The following is a 10,266-nucleotide window of genomic DNA, read 5'->3' as shown; positions in this document are numbered from 1 at the left end:
CTCACATTTTACCTTAAAGGTTCCCTTAAATCTTTAGAAAAGACTTAAACCTCCAAGTATATATATATATAATATATATTATATATATATATATATATATATATAATAACAATAATAATATATGCCTTGCAACGTTCTTTCAATTAAAAAAAATATATACAATAATAATAATAATAATAATAATAATTATAATTATAATGTATGCCTTGTAACGTTCTTCCAATTTAAAAAAATAAAATATAATAATAATAATAATAATAATATGCCTTTCAACATTCTTCAAAATTATTTCTAATACATTTGGCTACGACCCTGAACACAAAGAGAATTTAGTTATTGTCTCATTTTAATCTGTGAATTAGGAGAGCTGTCAATCAATTTTGGAGTGATATCATATATATATATAAAATAGAGATAAATAATGGACACAAGCCATAATAAAAGTTATACAAAGTTACTGAATGTTTTGGAGAAGAAAATAGCATCATAATATTTAGTAGCTGCAGGTTTAATGTCTTTGCATAACTTTAAAATTAAAACTTTAATTCCCTTTTCTAAGGAATAGAAAGTTAAAGCTAAATTTAAATATATTACTATATATTATTATTATTATATATTTAAATATATTACTAAAACATACAGTATCATTTAAGAGTTCAATTGAATTATTTCTGATCCATTTCTTTTTCTTTCTGTTTTTCTGATGTGATGAAGAAAATGTGGGCGGATTAATGACCTGAGGGGGAATTTACACACATTAGATATGATTATTTTTTTAAGGGTGATCCAGATATATTTTAGACAATTTTAGGCAAAAAATATAGATATAGAAAAATAGAAGGGATTTATCGATCTGTAGCAGAACAGGTAAATTGTAAAGTCCTTCAGAGCAAATGTGTGATTTTTGCTTCTCGTAGAGTAGAGACGGCTTTAAAACAACAATCTGGAGCATAATGTTAACATAAATCATTACAGTAACACAATAAAAGCCTTAAAAACTTCACTTTCTTGGGCGGCTTTTACTGTGAAGAAGTTACAGGAAGTGCTCAGTTTGAACTAATAGCAGATTATCATGAAAACATAACAATTTATAAGATTACGTTAAGTGATTTCTGTCTAAAACAACCAAAACACACATAATATCACCTTATAACTCATAACTGATGAATGTTAGTCCAATATTCTCCTTGTTTTTAGCTCCGTTTTTGGTCTCCACCACCTCCTAAATTCAGTATCTGTCTCTGTAGCTGCTAATTTCTCCACTATGTTCACCAGCTAGTGTCTAACTGGGTCTGTTTGCTGCTGAGCAGGTATAGTGAACAGAGTCAAACCAGAACCAGGAGCTAAAAGATGGACTTCTTATCAGTGGAGGTCTGTAGAAGCTAGCTGTGTGGTCCGTCCTCATCTGGACTCACAGCTGTGCTGGAAACAAACGCAGTCATCAACATCGATGGTCTTTATGAAGTGTGCTGGTTCTGTTGAGGAGGAGTTTGTTACGGAGCCTCGACCTTCGACTGTATTTAACTTTACAGTTAATCACTCTGGATTAGAGCAAAATGTAGAAGTGGAAAGTGGCAAAACTTCGTAAGGAAGTAGTAAGAAAAGGCCCGCAGACGTTTTCAGTGGAAACGGCGTCCGGCGCTCCGACACCAGAGGCGGAGCAGAGCTGTCTAAACACTGGCGATGGATGTAACAGAATACTGGGTTTGAATGATGGCCGGCGAGGAGAGAAACGCCATAACAAGTTCACCGCCAGTTCATCAGTCTGAACCAGAGGACGGGAAGAAATGAGACGGCACGTTTACAGCTTCAAGTCAGAAAAGAGACGCACGAAGCGTGTCGTTCTTTTACCGTGTTAGTATTTATCACTACATACATGACACGTGACATTCACATGTTTTTAAAGATATTTAACATCACATGAAACTTGTAGGGTTCAAGCTATTGACTTTTCAAAGTTCTAACTTCCATGAAAGATATTAAATAATAAAGTTCTTACTGACTAAATAATTCTTAGCAAAAGTCACTTATTGGAACTTTTTCTGGAGCTTTCAGCCACATCTCCTGGCCTTCACCTGCTGATGAAACACAGGAGATGTGTGATGATGATAAAAAGCTGTTGTGTTGTGTAAATCAGAATTACAGCTAAATTATTCAGATGATGACATGACACAAATAAAGTAGAGCTGTCAGTCGATTAAAATATTTAAACATGATTAATCGCAAATTAACGCACATTTTTTATCTGTTCAAAATGTAACTTAAACGGAGATTCATCAAGTATTTAATCCTCTTATCAACATGGGAGTGGACAAATATGCTGCTTTATGTAAATGTATGTATATATTTATTATTCTAAATCAATTAACAACACAAAACAATGACAGATATTGTCCAGAAACCCTCACAGGTACTGCATTTAGCATAAAACAATATGCTCCAATCATAACATGGCAAACTGCAGCCCAACAGGCAACAACAGCTGTCAGTGTGTCAGTGTGCTGACTTGACTATGACTTGCCCCAAACTGCATGTGATTATCATAATCGTCAAAATGTAGCGTAAGTTTGGAGCGTTATTTAACCTCCTTCATGACAAGCTAGTATGACATGGTTGGTACCGATGGATTCATCAGGTTTTCTAGTTTCATATGATACCATTATCTTCACTCTAGCTTTAAAACTGAGCTGCTACAACACTTTATTATCACGTTAACGTAGAATAAACAAAACAAAGCAACATTTCATAAACAGCTGCTGCAGTGCATCCAGTGTGTCTGACATACACAACGCTCAAAGATACAAATAAACCTTACTATTAATCTTTTTAGATATGATCCTTCACGTTAACTGTTTACTTTTTGGCTTGTGTATATTTTGAATTTATGTACCTGAATCCACCATTTATATTTATGACACTTACCTTGTTTACATTTCTGTCATTTGTTTTTTATTTATAATCTTTATTAGTTATATTTAGTTTTATTTGCTCTTATCTCTTCTACTTTCTGGCACAACAATTTTACTCAGGATAAATACAATTTGATCTTATTTCTTGTGACTCACATGTCTTTATTTTCTTTCTTTTCATAAGTTAAACAATGTAAAGTGTTCACACACATTCAAAAACTGGACCAATAGAAGACAGCGATGAAACTATAAATAAGATCTTCACACTGTAACCATGTTCTTTTTTAATAACCTTAACCAAGTAGTTTTGTTGCCTAAATCTAATCAAATGTTTTGTGCAAATGCATCGTGCATTTCTGCAACCGTGATACGAGCCTGATATGAAACGTATTTTTGGTTCAGGCTCCGCAGAGAGAAACGTTATCGTCTCGTTACCGACCGGGTGCCGGTGTGCGGAGGGAGACGAGTTTCTTGCTGCGGAGCCCCGCTGCTTCAGCCTGCGCTGAGGCAGGAGAAGCAAACACAGTATCAGCAGTGATTCATGGAGAGACCTTCGTCTGGTCAGCTAACATTACTGCCAAGCAGCTGAAATATAGAGTGATATTGTGCTTTTAGCTGACGTGTGTCGCCTCACTGTTTTGAGCGATGCTCGTTCATGTCTATTTAGAGCGAGCACAAGCACGAGCCGGACTCGTTTCCGGTGGGGGTTGGCCTCCGCCAGGGCTGCGCTTTGTCACCAATCCTGTTCGTGATATTCATGGACAGGATATCGAGGCGTAGTCGGGTGGAGGAGGGTTTGCAGATCGGTGTGCTGAGGATCTCATCGCTGCTTTTTGCAGATGATGTGGTCCTGTTGGCATCATCGGTCTGCGACCTCCAGCACTCACTGGATCGGTTCGCAGCCGAGTGTGACGCAGTCGGGATGAGAATCAGCACCTCTAAATCTGAGGCCATGGTTCTCAGCAGGAAACCGGTGGATTGCCTACTCCGGGTAGGGAATGAGTCCTTACCCCAAGTGAAGGAGTTTAAGTATCTCGGGGTCTTGTTCGCGAGTGAGGGGACGATGGAACGTGAGATTGGTCGGAGAATCGGAGCAGCAGGGGCGGTATTACATTCGCTTTACCGCACCGTTGTGACGAAAAGAGAGCTGAGCCGGAAGGCAAAGCTCTCGATCTACCGTTCAATCTTCGTTCCTACTCTCACCTATGGTCATGAGGGTTGGGTCATGACCGAAAGAACGAGGTCGCGGGTGCAAGCGGCCGAAATGGGTTTCCTCAGGAGGGTGGCTGGCGTCTCCCTTAGAGATAGGGTAAGAAGCTCAGTCATCCGTGAGGGACTCGGAGTAGAGTCCTTGCTCCTTTGCGTCGAAAGGAGCCAGTTGAGGTGGTTCGGGCATCTAGCACGGATGCCTCCTGGGTGCCTCCCTTGGGAGGTGTTCCAGGCACGACCAGCTGGGAGGAGACCACGGGGAAGACCCAGGACTAGGTGGAGAGATTATATCTCTACTCTGGCCTGGGAACGCCTCGGGATCCCCCAGTCAGAGCTGGTTAATGTGGCCCGGGAAAGGGAAGTTTGGGGTCCCCTGCTGGAGCTGTTGCCCCCGCGACCCGATCCCGGATAAGCGGTTGAAGATGGATGGATGGACAAGCACGAGCCCGACGCTGACATTCGTTGATTTCACGGCCACAGGTGTCGCTGTTAAGAAGCATTTCTGAAAGTTACAAATAGTCCCTTTAAATAAGAATTCTCTTAACTTCATTTGAGCCAGAAAAAGGCCTTTTTTTTAATATGTAGACAGATTAACGTGTTCCTTTCTTCTCACAGCTGTCAGGTCCGTAACAGTACCATTAGACGCAGCATTCCCATTGGTGAAGACTGAACTTGAACTGGAGCCTCGTGGAGAATTCAACCTGTAACATTTTTCCCATTTACTCAAGCGTGAACCTTCTGTTAGACTCCGCGGTTTATAAATGAGCAGTAATACATTTTAATTGACTTCAATCAATCACGCTGTAAAAGCGGCCGTCACTCTCTCGAACCGCGGATATTTAATTTTGGGAAAAACCGAAAGAAAGAGCAACATCCTGTTTCCTCTCAGCCTGCTCTGCTCTGTGGGAGTTTAGTGTCCAGATAATAATCTCTTATTATGTTGCTACGGTCAATTAACATCCATTACTGTCACACTGCATCTCTGAGTAAATGTTGACGCTCGCTAATTCCCAGCAACTCGCTGCTCGCCACATTTAACCTGGAACACTGCAGAGAGCACGGAGGACGTTTAGGAGAGTCTCTAACACACTGATCCTGCTCCTTCCTCCTCTTCCCTGGTTCAGTTTTCACTCCGTCAGGAGGTTATTTTATACGACCAAAGGACAAACTAGTCTTTAAATAATCATTTAAATCTCACTTTTCACTGAAAGCACCAATAAAACACAGTTCAGTTCATCAGACAGAGCTGCAGATCATTCTTACAGCTCCAATAAACACTCTCAAAATCTCTCTGCTGTTCCATAAAATGAGTTTAATCTGTGTTTTTTCAAGTGGATTTCTATAACAAGATGTTTTCAAGGTGTCTGTAGGTCCTTAAAAGACTTTAAATGTCTAAAATTGAAGGTCAATGCTACTTTTATTTTCTTGAATTAAAGAAATTGCTGCATAAAAGAAAAAAATGTCACAAAAAAAAGACCATTAAAATAAATGAAAACACACTTGCAAACAGCGGCCTGGAATAAAATAAGAAATCACACTCAATGTGAAAATTTGCAAGAATTTTAAAACATGCAAAATATTAAAATCATAGACTGAATTAAAGTCATAAACACAACATTTTACTTAAAAAGAAATCAGTTTTAGTAAAAAAAAAAAAATATATAAAAAAAAAAATAGATGAAGTTTATGTTTTTAAATTGTACATAGTTTGATATAAATTAGGGCAATCGATTAAAATATTTAGTCATGATTAATCGCAAATTAATTTCACATTTTTAATCTGTTGAAAATGTACCTTAAAGGGAGATTTGTCAAGTATTTAATACTCTTATCAACATGGGAGTGGACAAATATGCTGCTTTATGCAAATGTATGTATATATGTATTATTGTAAATAAATTAACAACACAAATCAATGACAGATATTGTCCAGAAACCCTCACAGGTACTGCATTTAGCATAAAACAATATGCTCCAATCATAACATGGCAAACTGCAGCCCAACAGGCAACAACAGCTGTCAGTGTGTCAGTGTGCTGACTTGACTATGACTTGCCCCAAACTGCATGTGATTATCATAAAGTGGGCATGCCTGTAAAGGGGAGACTCGTGGGTACCCAGAGAACCCATTTACATTCACTGATCTGGAGGTTAGAGGTCAAGGGACCCCTTTGAACATTGACATGACTGTTTTTTCTCGTCAAAATTTAGCGTAACTTCAGAGCGTAATTTAACCTCCTTCACTACAAGCTAGTCTGACATGGTTGGTACCGATGGATTCATCATGTTTTGTAGTTTCAGATGATACCAGTATCTTCACTCCAGATTTAAAACTGAGCCGCTACAACCTGAAAATCACAGGTTCAACAGCTCTAATATTAACGTATGTTGTTTGTCTGCTTGTTATAATAAGTTATAATCTCCCTACGTGTCTCCAGGTTGTGACATGTGTGCAGACAACAGGAACGGCGAGTGTCCGATGCACGGACCTCTTCACTCTCTGCGTCGGCTCGTCGGCACCAGCAGCACGGCGGCGCCCGTCACCCTGCCGGACGTCCCTGATTGGCTCAGAGACCTGCCCAGAGAGGTGACACTTCCTGTCTGTTGTGGTCGTATATCAGATGTTGTAGTAAAACGTCACATCAGAGAACAGTTTTCATCCTCTTAACAAAGGAATGAAGTGTTTGTTCAAAGCCAGCTCACATTATGTTTTAACAAGAATAGTTAATTAAAGCATCTATTTGTCATTACTGAAAGTCTTTCCTCGAATTTGTACTTAACTACAGTACTTGAGTAAATGTACTTAGTTACATTCCAGCAACAAACAGCTGCCCAGTGCATATAGAAATAAAGTGTAGCCTATAAAAAGAAGTAAATTGTATAAATAGAAATAAATTGTATAAATAGAAATAAATTGCACCCTATGAATAGAAATAAATCATATAAATAGAAATAAATTGCAGCCTTTAAATATAAATTAATTGCAGCCTATAAATAGAAATAAATTGTATAAATAGAAGTAAATTGCAGCCTATAAATAAAAATAAATTTCATCCTATAAATATAAATACATTTTAGCCTATAAATAGAAATAAATTGTATAAATAGAAATCAATTGCAGCCAATGAATAGAAATAAATAGTATAAATAAAAATAAATTGCAGCCTTTAAATAGAAATAAATTGTATAAATAGAAATAAATTGCAGCCAATGAATAGAAATAAATTGTATAAATAGAAATAAATTGTATAAATAGAAATAAATTGCACCCTATGAATAGAAATATCTGCACCAGAGTTTATTTTTATTTTATTGCTTCTGTGTTGTGTGTGCAGGTGTGTCTGTGCACCAGTACGGTTCCTGGTCTGGGTTATGGGATCTGTGCGTCTCAGAGGATCCCTCAGGGAACCTGGATCGGCCCGTTTCAGGGAATCCCTCTGCTGCTGGACAAACTGCACTGTGGAGCCGTCAGGAACAGCAGACACCTGTGGGAGGTAAGAGGGGTTGCCGGGACTTCTGGGTACTGTAGTCGTACGTGTTGATGCGTGATGTTCAAACTGACCTCGCAGTGTTTGTTCACGATTACGATGATGAGTGGGAAGTGAAATCCCCGTCGGTGTTGATGCCTTCATGCACGGGAGTCGAATCCCTGGGAGGAGGTTAACAGGTGTGTGTGTGTGTGGATGTCAGGTGTCAAACACACACTTATGAGGCGGTGGAAAATGAATGAGGTGTTTTTGTCTGACGGGAAGTTTCAGACTTTTCAGTCTAACGAAATATTTTTATGAAACTTTTGATTCCAACAAACTCTATTTATCTTTTTAAAGAAACATCTGGACAAAATGGACGAGATTAAAATGTGTTGAGTACCAGTTGACCGAGAGCGGAGGCAGACAGTGGTGGACTGTAACTAAGTACATTTACTTAAGTACTGCACTGAAGTAGTTTTAGTAGTGTTGTTGCCTTAACAGGTTCTGCACTGCAGGTGCACTGATCGATGGTGTTGCTGGACATTCATCAGAGAAAGCACGGAAAATAACAAAACAACTTTTCATAACTTAACATACCAACCGTTGTCTGAGGATACGTTGATTCACTAGTGATAAAAACATGATTATATAATATTCTACATCGGGCTGGCTGGCAGCTACAGCGGCAGGAAGCTCATCACCTCATAACGGACAAGTGGAGATCCATCCAATCCATCCGTTTCATCCATTTCATGACGCTTCTTCTGGTCCAGGTCTCATTTATTTAAATAATTATATTATTAGAAATTATTGTTATATATAGCTGGAAAGTCCTCAAAGAGATATATGATGATAAATAGTTCGTCCTTATCGTCCCGACTGGTTTTCATTCATACTTTCATATTTTGACGGAATTAAATTGTTGAAAAGTCTTAAATTTAACTCTGTGTGCACTTAGTACATGTTTATGCTTACTTTGTTTGTGTGGTTCTATGTGTATTCAGTATGTGTGTGTGTGTGTGTGTGTGTGTGTGTGTGTGTGTGTGTGTGTGTGTGTTTGTGTTTGTGTGTGTGTGTGTGTGTGTGTGTGTGTGTGTCTGTGTGTGTGTGTGTGTGTGTGTGTGTGTGTGTGTGTTTGTGTGTGTGTGTGTGTGTGTGTGTGTGGTCAGCGTCATGTCACCTCTCCGTCCATTGATCAGAGCAGATTGTATTTACATACAGAGGCAGGAGAAAGTCAATGTGGCCGTTATAAACAGCTGCATTAGCATTAGAGGGAGAGAGAGAGAGAGTGAAGGATGCTGGGAGACAAGAGGGTCCTTTTCATTGTGCTAACGTGTCTCCTCGTTTCCTTTCCTCGCCTCCTCTCCTGAGATGCGATCGGAGGAGGCGAGGAAGAGACGCGAGGAGAGGAAACTTTGCAGAGAAATGAGGCGTCACAGGAAGTGACATTAAAAAACTTCCACAAAGGACACGCCGGTGTTTCCTTGGTCTCAGCTCCTCCAGAAGTCTCCTCATCTCCTTGTCTCCTCGCTCCTCGTCTCCTCGAGGAGCATTTTAAGGGATTGGAAGATCCTCCATGATGGCGGAGAGGGAACGATTTCTGGGTCAAGTGAGGAGATAGGATGCGAGGAAGCATAAGTTAGCACGATGAAAAGGACTCAGAGAGAAGTGAAGGATGCTGGGAGACAGAGAGATGGAGTGAAGGATGCTGGGAGACAGAGAGAGAGAGGGAGGGAGTGAAGGATGCTGGGAGACAGAGAGAGAGAGAGAGAGTGAAGGATGCTGGGAGACAGAGAGAGAGAGAGAGTGAAGGATGCTGGGAGACAGAGAGATAGAGAGAGTGAAGGATGCTGGGAGACAGAGAGAGAGAGAGAGAGTGAAGGATGCTGGGAGACAGAGAGAGAGAGAGAGAGTGAAGGATGCTGGGAGACAGAGAGAGAGAGAGAGTGAAGGATGCTGGGAGACAGAGAGATAGATGAGTCCCTGGAGGCCGAGCTGGTAAAGGTCAGTCAGACGTCGGTTGACCGGACATCAGTCTCTCTGCTGTTGACCGCAGCAGGACATCAGGAGGGGGGGGGGGGGGTGATGATGGGTCGGGGGATGGAAGGGGGGGGCTGCAGAGGGTCAGAGGTCAAAGGTCGGGGGGGTGGGGCATGCAAGACATCAGAGGCCAAGTCCAGCAGCTCATCATGTCAGGATCTGTCCTTCAAACAGAGAAAGAGTTGAGTTCACTGACAGCAGGATTTTACAGTTTTTCTTCAGCACAGAGACTTCGACAGTGTCTGGACGGTATTCAGCTGTTAGATTGTCTTTAGCTGCTGTAATGTGGTGTATTAGAGATATACCATCAAACCATAACGAGTTCAAGATGAGTCATTTAAAACAATATGACATTTTACAGGAAAAGAAAAGAGGGGGTTTTGATATAAAACAAATGTTTTTGACATATGAACACCAGGAGACAGTGGAGCAATGAATGCAGTGTCTTTTGAGTGTGTATCATTTCTACTTTCTATATATTACAATTTAACTTTTTTTTCCTTAAAATTATAACTTTACATCTTTGTTTTTGTAAAATCATGACTTTTTTCTTCAATATTAGAGTTTTTGTTTCTGTTCCCTCCCACAGTAAGGTTCTTTACTGCTCCGTATTTAAACATCCTGGACCAGTTGTTGTG

General features: G+C 39.9%; 2 protein-coding genes across 4 annotated transcripts in view; one reads left to right on the top strand and one right to left on the bottom strand.

The window, feature by feature from the left end:
- LOC119492980 (actin, non-muscle 6.2-like) overlaps positions 1-10,266 on the bottom strand; it is an 840,607-nt gene that overhangs the window by 552,581 nt on the left and 277,760 nt on the right. The window lies entirely within an intron of this gene.
- The window catches only part of prdm6 (PR domain containing 6), a 107,733-nt gene that overhangs the window by 8,773 nt on the left and 88,694 nt on the right, over positions 1-10,266 (top strand). For all 3 annotated transcript variants that reach the window (XM_037777881.1, XM_037777882.1, XM_037777883.1), the window contains exons 3-4: positions 6,557-6,705; positions 7,454-7,612. In XM_037777881.1, the coding sequence (XP_037633809.1) occupies positions 6,557-6,705; positions 7,454-7,612 (308 nt within the window). The remainder of the gene's footprint in view (positions 1-6,556; positions 6,706-7,453; positions 7,613-10,266) is intronic.

The sequence above is a fragment of the Sebastes umbrosus genome, chromosome 8 (assembly GCF_015220745.1).
Source record: "Sebastes umbrosus isolate fSebUmb1 chromosome 8, fSebUmb1.pri, whole genome shotgun sequence".
In the NCBI taxonomy this organism is placed as follows: Eukaryota; Metazoa; Chordata; class Actinopteri; order Perciformes; family Sebastidae; genus Sebastes; species Sebastes umbrosus.
This window is presented reverse-complemented; position numbering and strand designations above follow the sequence as displayed.